We start from the raw sequence: 27,042 nt of genomic DNA, 5'->3' as shown, positions 1-27,042 counted from the left end.
TGTATAAATGTCAGAGGAGCCTTTTCAGCCCTGTCTGGCTGCAGATGTTTAATTTTGTTTCTTATTTTTCCCATATACAACAATGCAGGCGTACAACAGACGCATTCCTAAGATTGGGATTTGAACTCTCCTGATTGTATCATCTGATAATGAACAATAACAATTTAAATGCAATCTGATCCGAATCTTCCTCTCCCTGGCAATGCTGGCTGGAACTTCACCTTCTCAGAAACGAAACTAAGTTACATAAAAATAAAAGCAGGAATGCGGAATAAAAAACCACTGTGTGCCATCACAGAACCACTACTTCCACTTTAAAACTCAATAACTGATATTATTCCCTAATATATTAACTTTACTGGTAGGAAGCCCACAAATACACGTTTACATTTATTGAAATAATGTGGGATATTAGACAACATTTGTACCAGTTAACAGCAATAAAGAAAAACTTTTATATAACCTATTTCAATGCACAACAGAGAACGATTTAAAAAAAAAAAAAAAAAAAAAAAAGATGTCCACCACTCAGCTGCAATCAAATATATTTTAAAAGCACAACTACAAATAATAAACAAATTTCAATTAATGTTTTAAATTCCTGCAGGAAAATTAAACATAACACTGGCTGACTCAGATGACCGCAATTCCCTTCTGATACAGAGAGAGCCTATCAGTCATAGGTTACTTTATAAACAAACGGCAAGGGAGACGGAGAATACCTCTGTCATCACGTCTGTTGAGCTTTGTTGTGCCATTGGCAAAAAAAAAAGAAAGAGTGGAAGAGATTGCGTGACTAAGAAGGAGGGAATATTTCTCCCTATTCTCTGCTTCTGTTCTGTAAAAGGATGGCCTGCTCTTTTTTTTTCCTCTCATCCTGATCTCTTTCTCTGTCAACTGTTTCTCCCCCTGTTTTTGCCCTCAGGGCCCGTGCTCCGGTTCACTGACACTGCCAAAGCCCTAAAGCAGAAACAGTCGTCCGCCAGTTCACCGAGACAAGACTGTTGATTTGTTCCCAGAAAAAAAAAAAAAAAAAGGGGGGGGGGGGGGGGGGGTGGTTTAAACAAACACAAAAATGAGCTAAGGGTTTATGTCAACTGAAATGCCTTCTTTAGAAACAGACAGCTCAATGGCAGTCCGACAATTTTGATGATCTAAGACAAGACAGAAGTGGCAGCGAGACTGGGTGGGTTTTTTAGCCGTGTTTCCATGGAAACCATTGTTTTGCCCTCTTCCTTCCTGCCTTGCATTCCTACACACAATGCGATGAAAAGTAAATTGCCTTTCAACAAAGCAGGTGGGAGTGGTGCACGGAAAAGAAGAAGTTGAAGACTCTGCCGGCTGAAAGATGCACAAGAGCTGAAAAAAAAAAAAAAAAAAAAAAAACCAGGACCGCCGTGGCCAAGTGCAGCTGGAACTGCCGGAGTACGTTCACTCACTGGTCATTTTGCATTATCAGGGCTGCATGTTACCTGATATCAGGTAGACAGATTTTTTATCTCTGGCACTCAGCAGCTCCAAGCCAGACAGCGAAGTATTTAAAGAGCAAAGAAATAACACCCACGAAGATTAGATGAACGCCACTCCAACAAAGCCCCAGAGCACAGATGTGCTGCTGCTACCCTGATAATCCCTTAAAAGCAAAAATCCACACAGGATGTCACATGATTGTTGCCTCAATACATGCTGTCTTACCTCACCTTTTTAATTGAGCATTACTGCGCCTTTTATTACTGCCCTTGCTCAATTCATGAATGGTGAGTGATTCGTATCCTCAGTTAATGCTACGCTTATCTCCCTCAGCTAAGAGGAAGGGCACGCTGTGTGTGTTTTACAGTGCAAGCTCAAATACCCAGGTGCATATCATAAAGACCAGCCTTCATGTCAACACTGTACAGAGTAAATACATCATTTAAAAAGAGGAGGGGGGGGGGGGGGGGCATGTACTCACAGTTCTTCGAGATAGGGGAAGTTTTTGAACACATATGCTGGAAGCTCAGTGATGTTGTTCATGCTCAGGTCACTGTGGAAACAGGGAGAAAAAAAAATAATCGTAAAATGTTCTAAGTTCACCAATACATTTGCACAGATTGCTTTTGTACTCATTTATTTAAAAAAAAAAAAAAAAAAGTTTTACTGTTGCTTTCTTGCCCTGATTTGTTTGCACTCATTCTGTAGATATTACACTTTCACATTGATTTAAATATTTATTCCTCCCCCTTTAATAGCTGTGAAGTCATTTTTTTTTCACCCTGGATTTGAATAGTAAAGGAGTTAAAAATAAAGTTTTACTTGGTTGCAAAATAGTCTCCACATGAAATCATTTGTATATGAAACCTGATTGTGTCACATAAACTGAACATGCATACAAGACATTACAGAGATGAAGATTTTCATTGCCACTGTAGCCTATTTACACAAACAATCGGGTAGTTAGATCACTCACTCCCAATGGCAGCTTTATATCTTTGACTGTGCCTGCATGACTCTAACCTCAACAAAAAAGCCTTGAAAAAGCCCTTCTCTTTAGCCCCGAGGAGCTTCATTTTTCAAATCAACAAGTAAAGATAGGCATGTAGCAGCATGAAAAATATGCACACAGGACTTTGATTTGCTTCCCCACCAGACCTAAAGCGAGTGAATGTGTGTGTCTGTGTTTACATCTTTGTAATTTTAAAAACAGCACATCATTGTGTTTAGAGCTGGCAGTGCAATGTTTTCAGCTGGTGATGAAAAATAAGGGAGGGACCCCCCCCCCCCCCCCCCAGACTAAAAGAGCGGAAAAGGATGTCTTGGGTTTACTGAGGATATCGTGTCTGGATGCGTACTCCTAATATGTAAAGAGACATCAGCACACAGAGCCGGATAAAACATCCGGGATTCACAAATGAAGCAACCCCCCTGCACCCTTCTCTCTCTCCCCTTTCACTCCCTGAGTGGCCATCTTGAATTTCACTGACAGATCTCTCTTGGACCTTGTGTGTGGGCCCCTGAATCCTACAAGGATCATATTGCTCTTCCTCTGCAGACCCAGATACACACACACACACACACACACACACACACACACACACACACACACACACACACACACACACAAGCCTTAAAAGGCAGGCCCTGACAGAACCCTCATCATCCCTGCAACCTAAAGTATGTCCTATCTACATTTACCTGATTCTCTGGTTACCATACAGACTACATAGATACAACAACACTTCTATCAACATCCACCAACTCCTTATGGTTTTGTTCCTACCCTGACAACATCAGAAAAGTGGTGTTCCCCAACCACGGCTGCAGATCTGCCACCACTGGTGGTCAGCTGGATGCATCCTTAACCACATTTTTAAACTGTTTGACTAAATCATCCACACAGGCTGTTGACTCGTCTAAACCACATGCAGCGCTGGGGAGCACAGGAGGCTTGAATGACTCTATTGCACTTCCTCCCTCCCACTGTGTCTGGCTGCTTTACTCATCAAGGTCCTGGCCTGTCCCTGCTAAGACAGATTGAAGAGGACACTAAAAATGCAGCTGTGATAAATGGTGACAAGCCTAAACGCTTCTACAAACAGGTATCTGCAAATTTCCATCCCATGTGCTGTTTGGCTTCATTTTAGCAGAGAGGAAAGAGATAATCTGAGAAGGTATGAGACATGCAGAGAGCAAAAGGAAAATATGAAGAGCTAAGGTGAAGCATGAATATATTCTTAAAGTCAAAAGATAGCTCCTTTAAAATGCAATCTAAATCTGTCAGATAAGTTATATCATGACAAGCACGCACTTGCTATGACACAGAAATACTACATATGAAACTTTTTAAAGCATTAGCACACACAAACAGTGTTTAAAAACATCTAAACATTTCTCGAGTAAATTTATCAAATACGTTGCTAGAAATTTGTGACCTGGAGCCATTTCAGGTAATTTTTGGCCTAATCTAAAAATCAACAGATTAAAAAAAATTAAACAAAGCAGCCTGTAGGTTCAAACTAAGTACAGGTATAAAGATCACAAAATTACCACAAAGTCTTAACAACAATGTTACATGTCAGTACCTAAACCTGATAACTACTGGGTGTAACTGTTGCTCAGCCCCTTTAACCACATGATTCTTCTCACTTGAGAAACAGTGTGACAAAAGTTCTGAGAGAACAAGAGAATCTATAACGACAAAAAAAAAAAAAGGACACTTGTCCTGACTCTCCAGAGAACTAGCTGTCTGACGAAACCACAATACAGCCAGGAAAGTACTTTAATTAAAAGGTCTGAGTCCAAGATGCCAAGAACTACTGTAAAATAACTAGAGTTCATCAGTTCCCATGGGACAATTCATGGGAAAAGAAAACTGCAGCTCGTCACGAATCAAGGCTGCATACCCAAAACAGAAAAGTGGCTGTGTGGTTCAATCCAACATTTCAAATCCTTTTTCATAATTTATTAACTAATAAATTGGTATTTTTTTTATATGGCATTAAATATTAATATGCTCAGCACTTATTATTATAGGATTTCTTGAATGGATACAATAAGAGCTGGAAAAAAAAGAACAAAAAACACTGACACTTGGGAAATGAAAATTAACTCCTATCCAAAGTGTTATAACAAAAAAAAATAAATTTTTTTTTGCTTTAATTTCTTTATACTCTGTGGACTTCCAGGTCTTGTGTTGTGAAAGCAAAAGTAAAACATGAATAACATTCAGACACATTCCACCACATTTGTCTCAGTCTTTTCTTGCAGTCTTTGTGTGCGTGAAACTTTCCAGCAGTTAGATATAGAATTTTACCAAGAACCTGAACAAATACCTGGCTTTTTTTTAATATTCATTCACTGGGTCTGAAGACACTAACTGCCACAAAAACACTTCAGTGGCTGTATTTGCACGAGCAGGGTGACACAAAACCGCATAACCCTCCCCCCCTCAAAAAAAAAAAAAGCCACCAGTACCTCACATTGAGTGAGAGTTCTTGCTCTCCCACCACAAGCACACCTCACTCTGAGTCTACTTTGTTCAAGGTGTGGCTGAGAGAAGCGAGCACTTTGCATGAGAGCAGCTGCCTGGCTCCAGACCTTTGAAATACTCCACTCTAGCAAGTTGGACTAACAATTAACGTTGGGTTACATAACGTAATCCCTGGTTCTTTGATAACAGAGTGAGGTGTTTCACTATGGGAATCGCCTTGGCGTGACCAACTACGGAAGCTCCAATGACACCACGTCTGTCTGCGACAGACCTGTCAAGCCGTGCTCAGGGCCCCGCCCCTCCTACTATCACGGCTGACCAGCTCCTCCCTACTCATTCTAAGCAGATTTCTTTCCGTGCCCAAGCAAAGAGGGAAGTGATGGTGAAACACCTCACTCTGTTATCAAAGAACCAGGGATTACGTTATGTAACCCAACGTTCTTTTTCTAACTTCGTTCGGTGTTTCACTATGGGAGATATAGCCCACTCCCGGATTGCGCCAGCCCTCCCGAAGCTGTGCTCCAGTGCTGCCCAGGATCTCAGCTCAGACCTGAGGCAATAGACTCCAGGACTGCCTGAGCCAGGGATGACTGAGCGACATCCAGTCTATAAAACCGCACAAATGTGTGTGGTGTAGCCCAACTCGCTGCTGCACAGATATCATGGACTGACACCCCTCTGAACAAAGCCCAGGATGTAGCCATGCCCCTAGTAGAATGAGCTCGAAGCCCCGATGGGGGCTGAGTACTCTTACAGCTATAGGCTAGAGTTATAGCCTCTACAATCCAATGAGACAGCCTCTGGCGGGACAAAGGCCTGCCCTTGTGGGGGTGGGCCCAGGAAACAAACAGCTGATCAGATTTCCTGAACCCAGCTGTTCTGTCCACATATGACCCCAAGGCCCGCACAGGGCACAATGTGTTAAGCCTGCGCTCCTCTACAGAGGAAAAAGGCGGGGGGTGAAATGCCAGCAGTTCTACTGTGGGGCACCTGTATGATGACTCTATCACCTTAGGGACAAAGGCTGGGTTTGGCCTCAGGCATGCTTTAGTAAGACCAGGGGCCAACTGCAAACAAGAGGGGTGAATGGACAAAGCCTGTAACTCACTAACTCGCTTGGCTGTAGTTAGAGCCAGCAGCAGAGCGGTTTTAAGTGAGAGAAATTTCAACCCTACAGCCTCGATTGGCTCGAAGGGGTGGTAGGAGAGTGCATCCAAAACCAGTGATAAATCCCATAATGGGACCAGTGGCCTTGAGACTGGGAGCTTACGGCGTGCCCCCTTCATGAAGCGACACACAAGAGGGTGCTGACCAATAGGTTTATCACCCAATCCCACATGGCAGGCTGAAATAGCTGCCAAATAGACCTTTATTGTGGAAAAAGCTTTCCCTCCGTCCAGCAAATCCTGAAGAAAACACAGCAACTCCACCACAGAGCACTGAAAAGGGATAACCTGCCTTTCATAGCACCATTCTTCAAAAACACGCCATTTACAACTGTAAAGAGAGCGTGTGGAGGAAGCTCTTGCATTCTGAATGGTGTCAATAACCTTCAGAGGCAGACCCGCAGCATTCAAATTCGACCTTTCACGGGCCAGGCCCACAGAGCCACCCGGTCTGGGTGAGGATGATATATCTCCCCTCGCGCCTGAGACAGAAGGTCCCGGCGGATGGGGAGCGGCCACGGTTCGCCCGCCAGGAGCTGAATTATTTCTGCTAACCAGTGTTTCGACGGCCACCGTGGCGCTATTAAAATTAGCGACAGCCCCTGATCTCTCACTCTGATTAGGGTTGGAGAGATAAGGCTGAGAGGCGGAAAGGCATATAGCAGTGTGTCTGGCCATGGGTGGGCCAGAGCGTCCATGCCCAGTGGGGCGACTGGGTCTGACAGGGAGAAAAACAGTGGGCAATGTGTGTTTTCCTGCGAGGCGAAGAGATCTAGGGCAGCCCGGCCGTATTTCTGCCATATCTGCTCCACCACCTGCGGGTGAAGTCGCCAATCTCCGAACAACGGGTTCCCTCTGGACAGGAGGTCCGCCCCCCTGTTCAGAATACCCGGCACGTGAGTTGCCCGAAGGGAGAGGAATTTTGTGCTGCTCCACACAATTATTTCCCTGGCCAGTCTGTGCAACTGCAGGGAACGAGTACCACCCTGGCGGTTGATATAAGCAACTACTGTAGAGTTGTCTGTTTTCACCAAAACATGTCGACCCTGGAGATACGGCAGAAAATGCCTTAGAGCTAAGCGCACTGCGTGCAGCTCCAGTATGTTGATGTGAGCCCGAGAGAGCCTCCGAGACCAAACACCATTTACTGCCCTCCCCATCATGGTTGCGCCCCACCCTGACAGAGATGCATCTGTGGTCAGGGTCATCCTGGATGACACCGCGCCCAGAGGTACTCCCGCCGCAAGAGCTGCTGGGTTCCTCCAAGGCTGGAGAGCCGATATACATGACGGTGTTATTTTTACACTGCGACCGAGATGGCGGTGAGGGCACAGACGTAGGGACGTGACCCAACGCTGAAAATCCCTCATCATAAGCAGCCCCAAATGCACCACATTTATTACCGAGGCCATAAGGCCGAGGAGGCGGAGACAGAGCCGGAAACGCACGACTTTCCCCACTTGAAAGAGGGAGAGGCACTGAGTGAAGGATGCGATCCTGCGCTCTGAAAGCGTGACACGATAAGATCTGGAATCTAAAATGAGCCCCAGATATTCCGTATACTGTGCGGGTTTCAAGCGGCTCTTTTCCAGGTTGATTTTGAAGCCGAGCTCCGTAAGGTGGTTTGCCACCACCCTGGAATCTCTGATCGCCTGCTCCCGCGATCGGGAGCATATCAGATAATCGTCTATGTAAGAGAATATTCTGATGCCGCTGTTCCTTAACGGAGACAGCGCTGCCTCCACACATTTGCTGAACACCCTTGGGGCTAATGATAGCCCAAATGGGATAGTCTGAAACTCGTATGCTGCGTTCTGATAGGCGAACCTGAGATATTTCCTGTGTGGAGGATAAATGGCAATGTGAAAATATGCGTCTGAGAGGTCGATTGTCACAAACCAATCGTCTGGGTGAACGGCCCGACAGAGCGCTTTGTGTGTGAGCATTCTGAACGTGTACTTTCTCAAGTGTTTGTTCAATACACGTAGATCTAAAATGGGCCGGAGAGAGGAACCCTCTTTTTTTGGAATGAGGAAATAGCGGGAGTAAAAGCCCTGCTGAGCCTCCTCGCTTGGGACCGCTCTGATCGCCTGTTTGCGTAACAGGGAAGCAATTTCGTCCTCCAATACGCTTGCTGACTCTCCCTTGGCCACTGAAATCAACTTTCCGTTGAATTTCGGTGGTTTCATTGCGAACTGAAGCCTGTATCCTTGGGAAATGGTGGCCATAACCCAGGGATGGACTGCGCATGCACGCCATTGCTCCAGCCGCGCAGAGAGCGGGCCCATGAACACGTGTGACGTCACCTCTGCCTCCCGCATGGAGGTGTCCCCCTCGCGAAGAGCGCCAGCTCCCTCCGCAGGGAACGTAGTGACATGACAGTGACTTTCTTTCATTTTTTTCATTTTCTTTAAACTGGGGGGACATTCTGCCCTTGGCAAACTGCCTGGTTGCAGGAATGCACACTTTATTTCTTTTTGAACCCCCGAAACACAATGAAGTGTCTGAAAACTTTGGGCAGTGCTTGGTGACACTGATAGATTGCTTTGATGTGAATAATGAAACCGGGGAAGTGCATGGTGACACTGCGACCTTTGACCCCACATCTCCTCTCTCTGAACTAGGTGTGGGAACCGAGAGAGGGCTCCTGATGAACTGGGAACCCCAGGAGCCTCTGAACCATGAACCCTGGGAGGTGTGGTTGCCTCTTCCAGCACCTTCCTCCTCTTTGAGGGAGGAGAGAGAGGTGATGCACAACGTTGCAGGCTTGCTAGGCTGAACGCTTCTTCTTCCCTTCCCCGGGGTGTGACGTTCGGTTCTTTGCAGCAGCTGCTGCAAAGGAGTGTTTGCCCCAAGGCCTTGGGTTTTCTGCCTTGACCTGGTGGGAAGGCTGCAGTCTTGCCGCTTGCCTCTGAACTTTAGCCCCACTCTGCCTACCCCTCACGGCTGCAGCTGCTGCTGCGAAGCCTACTCTAGGCACCTGGTGAGATTGTGGGTTCACTTTTCTGGGTAAGCAGAGATTGAAAGCTTCTCCCTCCTGCTTTCTGAGAGTGCTTGTCTCTCTCATTTTCTCCAAAGCTGGCCCAAAGAGACCCTTGGCTGGGTCATAGGCTGCATCCATGATTTCAGCCTTCTGAGTGTCTCCCAATCCTGACAGGTTTAGCCATAAAGCTCTCTCACCTGAAACTGCAAGACCCATTACACGCCCACAACCCTGGACTGCTCCCCTGGAGGAGCGTAGGATGAGATCGTTGACCACACAGATCTCATCCCAGAGGGCCGGGTTTGGAGACCCCGAGTCCAGTTGACGGCCCATGTCCTCTAAAATCTCTGCCTGATAAGCTGACAGCAGTGTAACCGCATTAAGGGAACACACCGACTGTGCTGAATATTTGTACATCCTTTGATAGATGGATGCGGTGAGGCGATCCATCTTACTGGGCAGAGAAATATTAGAAGAAGCTGAAACTGACCTGCGGTTAGGGTGAAGGTGATAAGCCACTGAAGGCTCAACTGCTGGGGGTCCGGTCAGCCCCAGCTCACCCATTCCTTGCATCTCCAGCTTAGAGCAGCCCTGGGTAGGAAGCTTGCTCTTAAAAGGGCTAGACCAATAGCGACTCATTTCTTTCATGCAAGGAGGCACTGCTGGCAGAAGCTGCTTTGCAGGTGGTGAGGCTGGAGGGAGCCTCTTGCCATCATACAGGTCACGTTCTGCCCCTTCAGCCGCCTGGGCTGCTGGCCATGTGATGCCCAGCTTGGCAGCAGCCCGTTTGCAAACATCATACAAGTTGCTGTCCACTGGGGGTACAGCTTCAGCCCCACTTGGGGGCCTGGACTGCTGGGCAGGGAAGGTGGAGTCATCCTCCTCTTCCTCCATGTCTTCTAGGCCGAGGAGGTCGGAGTTGGCATCGCCATCCGCATCCTCATCCGCCGGCTCACCCTCAGTTGGGTCGAGGAGCCCCTCGAACAACTGGGGCATAACCGGGGACACTTCCTCCATTATGTCCGCCCAGCTCGTTGTGGCTGTCGGCTGATGGATAACAATCGTAGCATTGCTGGCTGACAGACAGGGGTCCTGGCTGTTAGCCACTGCTACTCTCAACCTCCTTTCCAGGATTTTCTCTGGCATCAAGGCGCAGTGAGAGCAACCTTGCGGGTCCGCCAGAGAAGTTTGAGCATGCTTAGCACCCATGCAAGCTATGCACATCGGATGAGAGTCCCTGCCCGAAATGGAAGCACCGCATGATGCGGGGCATGGGCGGGATGCAGCCTCTTTGGCCTTCGGTTCTGACCCTTTGGCGGGGGTAGGAGCCGTAGCCATCGTGGTCGGAAAGATGGTGAGACTGAGCTATACAAGGCTCGTCGTGACACGTTAGCCTGTTTGTAGCTAGCGCTAGCAACGGGGTTAAGTCCGAGCTAGTCGCCGTGAGAGTCAGCTCGTCGTGACACGTTAGCTGAGCTCTACCAGTTGATCCAGCTAACAAATTAATGCTAACTGAAACCTAACACTGTTTAGGGTCGGTTAGCAAATTAATGCTAGCCAGACCTAACACGGTACTGACCCGCTAACAAGCTAATGCTAGCCGGACACCGAAAAGCTCGTCGTGACGCGTTAGCCCAAGTTACACACACACACACACACAACGGCTACCCTGCTAATTAAAACCAGGTGACCGCTGAAGACAGCTCGCCACGACGCGGTCGCTGTCCAGGGTGTATAACTACCAGTACACTTCTTTCGAAGGACTTACTCAGCACAATCCAGACTGAAAACTGGAGAACTGCGTTCGGCGACGTACTCCTCTACGGGACGCCTGAGAACTGTTAAACAGCTAACCAAGCCAGCCTGGATGCGCTGAGGGAGCCCGATGTAGTTTCTCACGGGAAGAAAGCGAGAATAAGTAGGGAGGAGCTGGTCAGCCGTGATAGTAGGAGGGGCGGGGCCCTGAGCACGGCTTGACAGGTCTGTCGCAGACAGACGTGGTGTCATTGGAGCTTCCGTAGTTGGTCACGCCAAGGCGATTCCCATAGTGAAACACCGAACGAAGTTAGAAAAAGAACCAATCAATCAGCATGCAATCATTACAAATATCTTGACAGTACTGTCAACCAGGGCTACAACTATCAATTATTTTAGTAATCAAGTATTCTATCGATTATTCCATCGATTATTCGAGTAAACGGATAAATACTTTTTTCATCTCTGTAATGGCTCCGCCTCTTTGCGCTTGTGCAGACAGACTGCATGTAAAACAGCTGCCTGCTGCTGTTGTTATCAGTGCTTTTGTTGAAAAACTGAGGGCTGCAAGAGCGTAATGTTGTAATCATTGGATTCACAAGCATTCTCCTAAACACGTTTCTACTGCAGGTCTATATTTAGTCACTAACCAGGGATTAAAGTATAAATAATATTTTGACGGGGAAGGGGTTCTTCCGGTACCAAACAATTGCTAGAGCTAATAGCGGCACTCGCTAGCAATAATATGTCTATGGTTATAGAGATCCATTCTGGAGCTGAAGTAGAAAAAATAAATAAATAACAGCAACACACAAACATGGCAGAGAGCAGTGGAGGTGTGGAAAAACGTGTCAGCGATGATCCACTTAGTGTTAAAGGGAATCCGTCGCAACTATGGAGAATCTTTTAGAATCTGAGGGGTTTTTTTTCTTTCTAACGCCTGAGCCACACTCCAGTCCAGTAGGTGGCGGTAATGCAGCTCTAAGCTGGTTTGCCCACCACCATTAAACCCACAAGAAGACGACGACAACGACGGAAAATGCTGCTAATGTGGGTGAAACGCTCCACTTACACAGACACACCGGAGTGCTGCAGAGTTTAAACAAAGCATCGAAGCAACAAATTTGCTTGGAAGATTTTTTTATCAGAATGGGGAAGAAAGGGGATTTTAGTAACTTTGAATGTGGCATGGTTGTTGGTGACACAGTTGTTAAGTCTGAGTATTTCAAAAACTGCTGGTTATGTTGAAAAATCCCAGTAAATTATCTCTAGGGTTTATAGAGAAAGTTATCTGGGAGAAAAAGCCTCGTTGATGCCAGAGGTCAGATGAGGATGGCCAGACTCGACAACCACGATATGCAGAAGAAAATCTCTTAATGCACAAGATGTTAAATCTTAAACCTTGTATCAACATTTTAGGCTGGTGGTGGTGGTGTAATGGTGTGGGGGACATTTCCGTGGCACACTTTGGGCCCCTTGAACATCCAATATCAACTGAGCACCATTCAACCACCACAGCCAACCTGAAATTGCTGCTGGCCATGTCCATCCCTTTATGACCACTGCGTACCCATCATCTCATGGTTGCTTCCAGCAGGATAATGTGCCACATCACAAAGCTCAGATCATCTCAAACTGGTTTATTGAGCATGAGTTCACTGTACTCAAATGTCCTCCACAATCACCAGATCTCAATCAAATAGATCACTTTTGGGATATAATGGAACAGGACATTCACATCATGGAAGCCAACAAATCTGCAGTAACTGTGTGATGTTATCATGTCAATATGGGCCAAAATCTCTGAGGCATGTTTCCAGTACCTTGTTGAATCTATGCCACAAAGAATTAAGGCAGTACTAAAGGCAAAAGGGGGTCCGACTCTTTACTAACAAAAGGCAACTAATGAATTGGCCAGTTGAGCACATACAGTATATCCCAGGTCATTTTTTAAATGAGCTACAGAAAAATAAATTACAGCTTTTAAATCTAACTATTGTGCTACTGACCCACTAATTTCTAGAAGGACAAATGTAAAAAGGTACAAAAGCCCATCCTGGTATAAAAATGTGAGATGGTATTTATGAGCATACTACTCTGTGATATGCCTCAGGGTGCAAAGCCCAGCCAAAAGTACTGCAGTTAAACAGATCTAGTGTGCATTGGCAGTTATTGCTTTTCTAGTTTTGCAAATGCTTTTAGGGTGGTTAACAACGTTATAATTGAATCTGCACTACCAACAAACCACAACTTCAGCTAAAAACTAACTAATTGTAGTTAACACTACAGCTCAAGACTGAAATTTGTCCATTAATGATTTTTTTTTTACATGTGCCAAAATGTTTCTAAACAGAGCATGACGCCACACTGAAAGGTTCAGTCATGTAGTGCTAAAAGTAGCACAAAACAGGAGCTTAATAAAAGGCAATCAGACCCACTATGAGAACCCCAATACAGAGTCCAAACATTTCTGTTTGACAATTTTAACTTTAATTGTGTAAATTCAGTATTTTGTCCATTTTTAATGGCTGGGCTCCAATTCTCAAGTAGATGTATTTTACAATACCGAAGAAAGCATCACTTCTCATAAATATTGTATCACTCCATTTTCTCAGTGATGCAGAGCATCATAATTCGCTCATAACATATAATTAAGGATGTTGAAGATACTGCACACAAAACATACAATTAGATTAATGCTGCAGTATGCTTCACTGTAATTTAGCACGAATGAAAATATACCAACACAATGGCAACCATTTCACGTGTGTGCGTGTGATGCACTGTTGGCCTTGGTATATTAATGGCTAACAAAGCATATTTGACTAATAACTAATATTAGTATTTGTTATTTTATTTTTTCCAAAACAATGACACCATCCACAACTGACATACTAGTGAACAATCCCCTCGCTTTTATATTAGCTCGGTCCCTGCTAACCCACTAGCCCTAGCCTTTCCACTCATTTCCATACTTGCTAGCTCACTCACCAGGTCGTAACTGTAGCGATCTTGGAGATCATTCAGCTGTTTGTGCGAGTCTCTAGTTCTACAGTCTGGCCTCCAACTCCACCATCTTGCACTGCAGCTGGCAAGGGTAGTCTTTGTTCTGCCACAGTAAGCTGGATTGTCGGTCTAATCAGAACAAGTAGTGAGTGGATAACTGGTTCATGTGCCGCTACGCCAACATAACCAAAGCAAGCAGCCGCAGAGTCGATCCGCAGGACAAAAGATCTACTGGAGAGGCAGCTGATAACAGCACTCCAATAATTGTCACAATTACATTTTTGGTTTATAAACAATGTTGCTTAGTTTGGCTCTCTTGCATCCTCTTAAGTTACCCTGAACCCTCTTCCACTTGTCTCCATTTGGCATCCTCACACTTCAGTCAAAAAGCTGAAACCCTGAATTTCTACAAAAAAACTAAGCATAGGATCATTTAATTTCTGAAAAAAATTTTTTTTTAAAATCACTAGACGTTAGAAACTCTGCGGGGGGTGGGGGTGGGGGGGGGTTTACAAATGAACCGCAGGGTTAAGGACTCAGAGAGGACGTTAATATTCTCCCATCTACAGCTCATTCTGTTTGGGAGCGGGAACTACTGACTGGCTCCTTTCACCTCTGCTGATCAAGAACAAAAGTATCATTCAGTTAAAAATGGATTGAGGGCACCAGTGGTGAAGCCCACAAGCTCCACCAGCAGAGTGCAAGACCCCTGACGCCACCCCTCTGTCCCCTCCCCCCCACAAGTCTCAGGCTCCCTGACACTATGAAAGGACCTAACATAACTAAGATATTAGCTCTAACAATGCCTCCATGCTTGCTTAAAATACACACAAGTTTGTGCACAATGTAGCAAAAATGAGACTCTCTGACAGGTACATTAAAAGTGTGTTTGCCTTGTCACTGGCTGAGGGGCCTCTTCTTCCGTCTGCTTTTCTGTGACAGGGCTATTTCCATTACAGAAGCCAAAACTCAAGTCCCTGTGGGCTGTAGGTAAGTCCATCCCAACGCTGTCATATGATTTATTGTAAAAATACATGATCTACCCCCCCACCCACCCACCCAAACAAGACAACACTACAATATTCCACAACATTGAGATCATTTCCTTACCTTTGGGCACTGACTCTGCTATTGTGAGTGAGCATACTTGTGTTTGTTTCGTAACACACCTTCTTTCCTGTTCCTGGCACTCACTGGGATAGATTTATTAGTTTCTGCTTTCTAAGTGTCTCTGATTCTAAATGTATGATAAACAAATACCCCTGACTATAATGACAAAACACGCATATGAGACATTTCCTTTACACTTCAGCAGGCCATTGTGGGTGCATTAGCCCCGAGAGAAGGAGCCTTTGCAGCTGCAATATGTCTCACTAATCCATCATGATCCCTAACCCCCCCACCCCGCTCCACATACAAAAGACGGAGGGAGTAGGAGGACAACTAAAGTTCAAGAGACCAGGAGAAAAAGGAAAAAAAGAGAGAAGGACAGAGAGGGGGACAAACAACCTTTCACATACTTTTAAGTCTGAACTGAATCCATTAAGCGGTTTAAAACGTGTCGCAGAGCATTTACAGATCTGGAGACACCACAATCTTGGAAACAACACTTTTTTTTTTTTTCCCCCCATTTTGGCATAAAACTAGCCAGCAGAGTGGCAGGGAGGGCCACGGTGTCGTTTTGTGAAAACATTGTTTCATATTGTGATTCAGATGTCAGACTTGCCCATATTATACTGGTGGAGTTGTTTTGTTTTGTTTTTTACCCCCCAGAGGAGAAAGTATGCTGAGAGGTTCAGCTGCAGGCCTTGTGTGACATGTATCTACTTCCCTCTGTTTAGTTCACCTCACACCTCCAACAATGGGAATTTCAAGTGGTACACTGTCCGCGCTGGTGCCACGCAGCTTCGGCCACTGTTCTTAGAAGGTGGCACAGCGGCGAAGAGGTTTCAACAAACACAAACGGACCTTCACACTTTTCAGAAAGACAAATGCATTTTGCATGTTTAACAAGGACCAAACCTGAAATTGCTGTCTGCCTGTGTGAAGCTGCAGTGTGTTTTTCAGCGGGAACTGGCAGAGTCAGTAAGTAAAGAGTTACTTTAGTTTGTGATTAACCCAGAGGTTGTGAAACAAACCATTTTTTTCCACCAGCCAATCATCAACTGTATCTGCACCACTCCATAAAAGACCAAACCTACCTGTTCTCCATTTGCGCCGCTTCTTATAATGAGTGCAGCGGTTAAACACACAGTCAGACTTGCTGTGGGAATGTGATAAAGGAACAGGCTCGCCTCCTTATTTTATTGTTTTAAACTTACAGTACAGGGAACAAGGCACTGCTGGCTACCATCCATGCATTACTCACCCAAATCTAGCCCTATTTGTGATCACAGCACTTGGTACATTACTCAATGATTCAATCACTTTTTCCTACAATAACCTTTGGAGAAACATTCAAACAAGTTACAGCATTACCTGTGATTTGGCAGCAGGCTGGTTTCTTTTCAATATATTTGCGATATTTGTGTCTGCGTCTCAAGAACCAAACCACTGTTTAAACCTAATATTTTCATATGTTCGGGTAAAGGAAAAGAGAATCTCAAACTGGATTTGGCCACTTATATAGAGCTTTTTTACTCAACTTGAGCACTTTCTTACAACAAACCTCATTCACCCATTCATACACACATCCATACAAATACTTTTAACCTAATGTTCACACACTAGATGTCATTTTCCATGCTCTTTTATATTGTCATGCATCACAGATGACAGTTTTGCATCTATCGAGAATTGTAAAATCGCTGTATCGTGACACCATTGTGGGAAAGATTATAGTAGCATCATAAATCTGCCATCCGATCTGTCAGGCGGAAAACGCTCATCAGGGTCTACTACTTTAACTATAAAACAAACCACTTTCATAGTTCAACCAAGCACAAATGTTCAGCCTGTACTTATTCTACAGTCTCAGAAAAGCTTGCCAGAAAATGTTAAGCATTTGTGCTTAAAAATGACTTTCTTCATTTATTATGAAAACCATTTATGCAGATCCATCAGCTTATTGATTGCTTCAAAAATAACTGATAATTTAACCATTACACATGTCATTAGAGACTGTGCTGCTATACTAATGCCATAATACTGACAAGTTTTCAGCTTTTCAGCTGTGTCGTTTTTTTCTAAACTATTGAGTGTTATGATACATTAAATAACAGAAAGCTTTACTAAAGTTTGAAGTCCTAACATCCCCTTTAGGACCTCTCTTCCATCTGCATAAAGTTTACCCGGTGATGTTCAATGGCCATCATTCACTTGCGTTGTAAACACAGTACAGTAAACGCTGAGGCACTTATAAGCGTACAAACAGCTTGTGTTTAAACCTTGTATTTCATTGTAGATGTGTGGTTATCACTTACAGGTAGTAGGTGAACGTACTGAGCCCAGTTGGGACGGCGGTCAGCCCTCTCCCGGAGCAGTCCGCACCCCCATCTTCATCGCAGCTGCATGAGGGCGAACAAACGGCCGTCGACTGCCCTTGACCGGCGGCACCGGGACGAAGGAAACACCACAAACAGACCCAAAACAGATCCACACGCATTTTCTCCTCTTCAGTTCAGGTGGTAGCGACGACAAAGTGGGGCCTTTGTTTTGCGGTTTAATCTACTACGGACGTCGTCTTCTCATGTGGTTTCGTAGGTTGAGGCATGAAGAGGTGAAGCCTAACCGACGCTTATTCAAAACAAAACCCCAACGTTCAAACACTTCATACATTCACGACCCCGACCACTAAAAGAAATTTTTAAAAATAAAAATGTGTCCGCAAACGTTTAGCTAGCTCAAAACACAAACAGTGCCTTCGAAGACGGCCACTTTACCTTGCTGGGAAACATTTCTCAACCCGTGTGTCGTATTAGTCCATGAAAATAAAAGTAGCTCTGCTGGCGACAGGAGCAGTAGCCTACCTTGCGTTTTTTTGCGTTTTCGCTGTCCCATTAAATAATCACCACACCACCGCCACCTAAAAAAAAAAAAAAAAAAAAAAAACAAGCGGTGCCTGTTAATGCGTCGCTGAAAGGCTGGTCCCGGGGGGCAGTCAGGTCTTCAGCTAAACATAGCGGACGTTTGCGTCCCGGTTTGTTTCCTTGCAGGAGATCGCCGTCAGTTTTCAGCCATTCCTCACGTTCCTCTCCTCTGCTCCTGACATCAACAGCATGCTTGTAGCTCTGCAGGCACCCTACCGGACAACCTGCAGCACTGGGCCCGGCCTGTGCAACACTGAAACCTGCACCACAGCGTCAGGCAGCCAACCACTGCTCACTCCCCACTACCAAACACACACACACACACACACACACACACAAAAAAAAGAAAAGAAAAGAAAAAAAGGTCAGGTAAAAGTGTTCCCACAAGCATGGAGGGCCAGTATGGCTGCACGTATTTTTTGGATGATTGTGCAGCTGTGCGTTTTAGGGACCGACCCAAATGCTTTTGTTTGTTTGTTTGTTTTTACTTTAAATTGTATTTATGCACTGTTCCTTGGTAATGGAGCAAAAACCTACTCTACATCAGAAGAGCAATCATGCAGTATCCATGCATTTTCTTAGTGTGTCAGTTTGAATATGCACCATGTTTGCATAACATTAAATAACATTAAGCATCAAAATATGTTGTTTTCACAAGTAGTTTATGATGCAAATGCATAACCCAACCCAACATAGTTTTATATCACATTCAAGATAAGATAAATTATTTATCTCACAGTTAGGACATTCCTGAACATATCCAACAATAATTATCAGTTCACAAGATAAAAAGTCACTTATTAGTAGCAAAATGCACTGGATTTTGAAGCACAGAGAGTAAGTAATCGCTTTGTTTACAATTAAAAAGTCACTTTATTAGCAATAAAAGGCACTAAATCTTTCTTTAAAGAAAGGCGCATCCTGCTTTGTGTGGCTCCTTGAAATATTCTGTTTGTTTAACACACAATATGCAGTCATTTACATAATATATTTCTTATGTAAGATCTTAATCCTGGAAGTAACAGGCAATGCAGTACAGTAAGTGCAGTGGAAGTATATGATTTTGCTTTTCTCTGTGTTGCCCATAAAGGAACAAAAGTATGTGGTTTTACAAAATGGAAATAAGAACGTCTCCATCTGCTTTAACCACTTTGCACCTTGAATGCAATGACTGAGCACCAGTAGTTTTGCTCATTATTCTGCCCTGGCAGATAATTGATTGGGTGTATACTTGTCAGAGTAGATTTACTATGTACAGAGTTCACTTAAGATCACATTACCCATGCATGGATGAGCCAGGTATCTGTGCATGCAGCGAAGATGTAAAAATACATAGATATGCTTATAACCATATAGACAAAATAAAATTTAAATTATGTTTTTGACATTAACATATTTTTCATAAAGCATGCAAGCATCTTTTTATAGCTCAGAAAGTTGATGATTAAGTGTAAACTAACACTATGAAGGCAGGGTCAAAGACTTCCTGGTTCAAAGGGATTACATATTATTGCTTTTAGGGTTATTCTTTAATCTTCTTGTCTGTTATATGTGCAAGAGACAGGAAAGCACAATAATGACAAATAAATCAACAACTGCCATCAAAGATCTTTGAGCAAGAAAACAGTAAACCACCAACAGCTCCTGCTGAACTGTTTAGCAGACCACAGCCAGTCCACGTTTTTCCCTGTGTTATGTGTGTCTGTGTGTTATTAAAATGTGAGCATGTTGTAAATAACTAACCAGCTAAACCGGCCTTTTGAATGTGGGGAAAACTAGGCTAACAGTGCAAATTAACATTTAATGACTAAGTGTGCACAGTTTAGTTTCAAATAATTTACTGCCTGTGTCACATTTTAATGTTTATACAAGATGCAATCAAAAAAGTTTCACAACTGCCACCATGAAAAGCAAAAACTATAGATGTGTTTCATTTGTCCACCATCACCTTTAAGCTTATATTCTGGTGAAGTGTGGCACCATCTCAAGCATTCCTGCGATGTCTTAGATCGCTCGGATCATTTGCACTTCTGCATTTGTGATGAGACATGGATTTCCTTCACTGTACCACAACAGGGATCATCTAACACGAATTTCATTTTGGGGAAGAGGACAAAGTCTCAGAGGGCCAAATCTGGTGATTTGGGTAATGGTATGGACTAGCATAGTTGTCAAAAAGTTTTAAGGTTACTCAAATGAAAATTCAACTTATTGGCCAGAAGATTTATGTTGTAAACATATTCTAAATTATCTTTAACTCTGGTGAGGCATGGTCTTGTATTTATTCTACAGATGCTATATATTTTTTTCTAAAAGTGTCATCAACATCTCTTATGCATGTCCTTTTTTTTCTGTATTTTTTGAGTCAACACTGTTCGGTGCACTGTGACTTTAAATGGCAAGCACACTGTTTTATATGCAGGAATATACATACACTGAATACAATGATAAGGTTAAGTGCTGACTGCAAACACAAAATAGGAAAAGAAACTGCAATGCAAGCAGAGTAAACACACAGACTTCTAGATTAACCACAGCAAGTCCTTCTTCTACCCCTAATTAGGTGGCCTTGCACCTGCCTGACTACTCTTTTTGTTTTGTTTTGTTTTGTTTTGTTTTGTTTTGTTTTGTTTTGTTTTGTTTTGTTTTGTTTTGCTTTGTTTTGTTTCCATCAGGAAGAAATTCCTCTTGTTCACACACTACATACAATTTCATTCTAACAGCACCTGACACTCATAGCATCTCTGTCCTTCACATCACAGGATAATCAGTGGTGCACGGGCAAATCAACCAGATAAGGCACAAGGTGTGCAGGGTGTGGCAGTTCTGTTTGGTATTTGTGTAGCCAAAGGCACATGGCACACCTGCAGCACATGGAGAAATCGGTATTGGATTACCATCAATACAATATCAGTGTGGTGTTTTACTGTATGATATCTAAATTAGGCTTGTACATTCACTTTAAAAGGACTCTTTGCAGTCCTGTGAAAAACTAAGTACACCCCCTGATTCAGTAGATTGTTGAACCACCTTTAGCAGCAATAACTTGAAGTTTTCAGTTATTATTATCAGTTTTTTACATTGTTGTGGAGGAATTTTGGCCCAGTCTCCTTTATGATGTTGCTTCAGTTCATTAAGGTTTGCAGGCGTTCATTTATGCACAGCTCTCTTAAGGTCCCATCACAGTATTTCAATTGAGTTGAGGTCTGGACTTTGAGCCCTTGCAAAACCTTGATTCAAATGGCCTCACACCTGACTCTAGAATACTTTGGTATACACAGGCGTTTAATTCATTTTAATTTAAATTCAGGTTTATTTATATAGCGCCAAACCATAACAACAGTTGCCTCAAGGTGATTTCTACCCTACAGTATTTGGGAGAAAACTCCAACAATCAGATGACTCCCCTACAAGCAAGCATTTTGGGAAGGGTGGGAAGGAAAAACCCTTTTAATAGGAAGAAATAGGAATAGGAAGAAACCTCTGGCAGAACTAGGTTCAGGGAGGGGCAGCTATCTGCCATGACCAGTTGGGATGTGCCTATAGCAGCATAACTACGAGATGGTTCAGGCTCACCCAATCCAACCCTAACTATAAGCTTTATTAAAAAGGAAAGTTTTAAGTCTAATGTTAAACGGAGATAGCGTGTCTGTCTTCCAAATCTAAACTGGGAGGCTGGTTCTACAGGAGAGGAGTCTTAAAGCTGAAGGATATGCCTCCCATTCTACTTTTAAATACCCTAGGAACCACAAGTAAGCCAGCAGTCTGAGAGCGAAGTGCTCTGTTAGGAAAACACAGCACTATTATTTTTCAAGATATGATGGGGCTTGAATATTCAAGACCTTGTATGTGAGGAGAGGAATTTTAAAATTCAATTCTGAATTTAACAAGGAGCCAATGAAGAGAAGCCAGTATGGGAGAAATATGCTTTCTTTTTAGTCCCTGTCAGTACTCTCGCATCAGTGTTTTGGATCAACAGAAGGCTTTTCAGGGAGCTTTTAGAGCAACCTGATAATCATGAATTACAATAGTCCAGCCTAGAAGCAATGAATGCATGAACTACTTTTTCAGCGTCCAAGACAGGATGTTTCTAATTTAGAGATATTGCGCAGATAAAAGAAAACAGTCCTACATATTTGTTTAACCTCGTTTTGCCTGAATTTAGGAGAAGAAAATTGTGAGACATCCAGGCCTTTATCTTTAAGGCATACCTGTAGTTTAAGTAATTGATTTTTGTCATCTGGCTTCATGGATAAATAAAGCTGGGTATCATCTGCATACCAGTGTAAATGTATGCTGTGTTTTCTAATAATATTGCCTGGTCCCAGCACAGAACCCTATGGAACTTCATGACTAATTGTGGTGTGTGAATAAGACCCCCATTTACATGAACAAATTGGAACCTATCAAATAGACATGATTCAAATCATTCCAGGTCATTTATTTTAATACCATCAGTGTATTCTAGTCTCTGTATTAAAATGATATGATCAGCAGCATTGAATGCTGCATTGAGGTCTAGCAGGACAAGATGAGTCCACTCTCAGAGGCCATAAGAAGTTCATTTGGAACTTTCTGTAGTGCTGTTTCACTGCTACAGTGAGCTCTAAATCCTGACTGAAACTCTTCAGATAGTTTATAGTCAACTCAATGACTGCAAGGTGCCCATGTCCTGTGGCTGCAAAATAAGTCCAAATCATGACCCCTCCACCACCGTGCTTGACAGTTGGTATGAGGTATTTGTGCTGATATGCTGTGTTTTTCACCAAACATGGTGTTATGCATTATGGCCAAACATGTCCACTTTGGTCTTATCTATCCATAGGACATTGTTCCTGAAGTTTTATGGTTTGTTCAGATGCTGCTCTGGGGTTTTCTGCAATTTCCTTTCTGACCTTAGGGGGGAATTTGTTGGGACATCCACTTCTAGGAATATTATGGCATTGTGTCAACATATGCTCCAGACAAGCAGCCAAAACTTCTATAATAGAGATGCTCATACTTCCTGATGATCATTAATGAAGTGAATTTGATTAGCAGCACTTGGCTGCTACTTACCCTCTTTATTCTTATGGAAGAAAGGGTGTATTTAGTTTTTCCACAGGACAGCATAGGGTCCTGTGGAAACTTTCTTTTTCAAATGACTGGACCTCACATAGATTAACTTCACATAAGCCTCATTTTAATGATAGTTAGTTGACAAACATACTTTCCACAGTGTTCCTTAGATATTTCAGCCTTTAAGAATCTATTTGTACTAGCAATGCCTCAGTGAGCAAGGTAGTTTCTTTTGAATTTGAGAAAAAGTGAAAGCAATTATTTAATGTCTGCACACTGTAATTATAGGGCAAGTTCTCATACTTGTTATCTAATTGAGTAAGAAATTAAGTGAAAGGTCAAAACACGGTTAATTTACTTCTAGAATGAGGTTATTAATTTTAGGTAGTGCTGCCAAGAGTACTGTTTCAGAGACATGCAGAGGTTATCAAGTGACTACAGTACCTTCCGTTTTTTTTATTGGCTTACGTCCTGAGGACATCCAAAAGCATCAGTAGTAGGCCTGACTTTTGGCATTATGTTCATTACTATGGCATTAAAAAAATAATTAAAAAAATAATGTCTGTATGCAAGTGGAACTGTAAATAGTCAATAAGAGCACAAGTGACTAAGAGAGTTTGTCTAAATCTTTAAAGCCAAAATGCAAGGGAAAAAACACCTCTGAGATCTGCATTTATTTCATATGTTCAGACAGTAGAATTCTGTGTTGTGACATTTTGGTCCAAGCAGAGAGGACTGAGCTGAAAGTGTACATTATTTTTATAATATTTTCTTTTTTAATGTATTTGTGGGTGTAGCCGAATTCTTATGAAGAGAAACACTACCCCACAGTGGTTAGATTTTCTCAGTGCTCCAAACTGTTTTCCTGACACACACACAAGTGGAAAGACTTGTGCCCCCGCCCCCCGCCCCACACCCCCAGAAGAGATTCAGTGACAGGATTCAGTGAAAGGCAAAAGTGCATTTTTACATACTTCATGTGAGCAATTTAAATCAAGGTATATGTGTAATAAATGTAACCACCATTGCCAAAAAGGCCCTCATCTGCCTTTAAAAAGAGAAGAAACAGGAAGAGGCAAAAGAATGCTTTTATTTTTAACAGCACACAAATCCAGTAAAACTGGATGTTGCAATAAATGAATAAACTAATTGCAGTAGTGGACAGTTACTACGTACATTTACTTAGCTTAGGTATTACTACATACTTTGACTTTATGCCATATATTAACCACATTAGACACAGGTAAAGTGACTGTTCATGGTGACAAACCATGAACAGTCACTTGGCTCTACAAAGCTTTCCGTTACCCCTCTCTGCACAGTTTTCAACCACAGGAGGCAGTAGATACAGTAAATGACTAGTTGGTGAACACAACAGAGCATTTAGCAGCTGAAGAGCCACATATTTCCCTCAGGAGTTACTGCTGACAAAATCAAACCTGCAAATGACAGGGAGTAAATATTGAACCTGCATTGATTTGGTTGCCTGAAGTATGACTGCAAATAAAGGTCAATGTTGCCTTTGTGTGTGCTGGATGTGTAAAACTGCAGCATTCACCATAAGAACTTCACAATGTAATAAGTCAGCAGTTTGTTTACAACTTGAGACTTCCCCAAAGTGCAAAAAACTAACAATTATGGCTGCTTAACACATGCTGACATTTCAGTTGAAAATGTGGTCAGCATGAGGTTAATTAGTTAGTCTAAGAATAAGACTGGACTGGGTCAAAAGATACATATATGTCAGAGTGGATCTCATAAGATTTATTATTATTATTATTATTATTATTATTGTTTTATGTGTTTAGTGGTGTTCCTGTTTCAAGAGGAGGATATGTGGTCAAAACTTCAAAAGACTATATACTTCTCCTTCTAAAGTATGGGTGGGATCGCTTTATAGACTATAAATCTGACATACAAACCCAAACAAGCTAAATTTAAATACAACATGCAGCCTTTTGGTTTAGGCAGAGGTGGTAAAACTACAGATATTGTACATTTAAATAGAAGTATGCATACTTGTGTTAAAAACTACCCTCGTAAAAGCTGAAGGACTGATTCGATTTCTTTACTCAAATAAAAGTAAAAAAAAAAGTACAGGCTCTGAAATGTACTCAAAATACCTCTTCTGCATGCTATTTTTGTGCAAAACTAACTGAACTTCCATGTGCCATATTAATATAATAATAAAATAATATTAATACAAGGGGATACAAACCTTATTGCAATTTAATTTCTAATCTAATGAATGTCCTTGGTTTGAACATCTGTTATGTAGAAGACAAGCAGAGGAAAAACAAAGCAAATTTAAAAAGCTAGCTCTATTTGCTGTTGCCTACATTGTAAATGGGTGATTTTCCCCCCCACACCTAAACAGAAAAATTAATAAAATCAGGGGTTAAAGTGGAATTTGGCAGGTGGGGGAACCCTAAGATCTGTTGTAGCGGTGCAATGTGGGGAAAAGAATCACTTAGAAACAAGTCACAATCATTTCTATTGTGAGTTCCAGTAGAGTCTCTTTGTGTACCAGCCATGGTCAACTGATCTGTGCTGGCTCTTTGTGGATTTTCACAGCTGAATTCAGCAAGATATAAGTAGATGTGACATGAGCGTTGATGGCTGATTTCCAACCTCTGTACAGTTTAAAGCTTTTATAAAGGTGGAATTCAGTGAGTGACTCTAATCAGCATTATAGCACCTTAGTAGTTTGATGTCTGCTACCTTTGATGTAACCTTACATTGACCATGAACACCACAGCTGCTCTGCACCAGTTCAACATTACTGGCATAACTGTAAACTTCACCACAGTTAGCTTTAAACTTCCAGTATAGCAAATGTCACTCAGCAGTCCTTACCTTTAAAAATAATTCCTCTTCTGTCCTTTCTTGCATCTTTCTCCATCTCTGAAGTTATCTCACATTCATTTCTCTCCCTGCTTAAAGCAGCTATGCCTTTAGCTAGCAGGTATATTTTGTGACAAACAGCACAAAAACAGTTTGTGTGTTTGCTGCTATTTGTTGAGCTGTAAGAAACGTATGTGAAAATACCAGCCACTTAAAAAAGTTACTCCCTTAATGTTTGCTCCTTTTCTGTAGCACTAGCTCAGGGGTCAGCAACCCGTGGCTCATTCAGGCTTAATCTGCGGCTCTGTGCGGCTCGCGGAAGTAAATTATAAGTATCCAACTGAAGTGCATTTTATTTTTGTCAGTTCGGTTTTTGTTGTAGTTTTAAATTGGAACATTATTGTGATCTTGAAATATTAAAATAAAATCACTTTATTTATTTATTTATTTTCGTTTCTCAATATATGCGTCACTCGCGGTAGCCCGCTAGTATTTGCAGCTCTCACTGTTTTGTTTTCCGTGGAAACCGGGTTCAAATGGCTCTTTCCGGATTACAGGTTGCCGACCCCTGCACTAGCTAGATGCTGAAGTATCATGACCACAGTACAATAAAAAAAAGGCATGAATAATTTTTGCCTATTTTATCTTGTCATGTGTAATAAGCACTGGTGATGGATCCACCAATAGGATTGTCTTTGTTATTGTTTTTTTCTAATTATGTTCAAATTGGTTTGATGTGTGCAAGGTGCACAGTGATGTGAAATAACTTCACTCACATGCATTAAACTAAAAAGAAGGAGCCTGTTCTCAAAATGTTAGGAGTAGAATGTAGAGATATTTGTATTAAAATGTAGGGAGCAAAAGTAAAGAGTCAGAAAAATAAGTACAGATACCTAAAAATTCTATTTAAGTACAGTAACAAAGTATCTGTACTTCATACTTCTCACCTCTGGGTTTAGGTGATAAAATGGTGGTTGCTCAAAAGCCACATTTTGGCCAGCTTTACATTTTTATGCCATTAGTGGTCAAAATTTGATACCACTGCTCTGTCCTGCTGCTTGTGCTTCTCTGAGACCACAAAAATGGATCCAATAGCTTATTTCTGTAAGTGTCTTATTATTATATTATTAACTAGCTTCTACTGGTAATGGGAGACAGCATCAGTTGTTGCCAAGAAATGATATATGCTTGCCAAGTGGCAGAGCCATTGTTACTATGATGGGCACACAAGAGGAA

General features: G+C 42.7%; 1 protein-coding gene across 2 annotated transcripts in view; it reads right to left on the bottom strand.

The window, feature by feature from the left end:
* The window catches only part of lgr4 (leucine-rich repeat containing G protein-coupled receptor 4), a 37,312-nt gene extending 19,114 nt beyond the window's left edge, over positions 1–18,198 (bottom strand). Inside the window, exons 1-2 of one of the 2 annotated variants that reach the window (XM_030720870.1) lie at positions 17,299–18,198; positions 1,952–2,023 (exon numbers count right to left, since the gene is read on the bottom strand). In XM_030720870.1, the coding sequence (XP_030576730.1) occupies positions 1,952–2,023; positions 17,299–17,480 (254 nt within the window). In that variant the 5' untranslated portion in view covers positions 17,481–18,198. Of the gene's footprint in view, positions 1–1,951; positions 2,024–3,256; positions 3,462–17,298 lie in introns of those variants that run through there. The other variant, XM_030720878.1, reaches the window with a different exon arrangement.
* Between the last annotated feature and the right edge of the window lie 8,844 nt (positions 18,199–27,042).

The sequence above is a fragment of the Archocentrus centrarchus genome, chromosome 3 (assembly GCF_007364275.1).
Source record: "Archocentrus centrarchus isolate MPI-CPG fArcCen1 chromosome 3, fArcCen1, whole genome shotgun sequence".
In the NCBI taxonomy this organism is placed as follows: Eukaryota; Metazoa; Chordata; class Actinopteri; order Cichliformes; family Cichlidae; genus Archocentrus; species Archocentrus centrarchus.
Note: the sequence above shows the minus strand (reverse complement) of the source record. Positions and strands in the feature narration are given on the sequence as shown.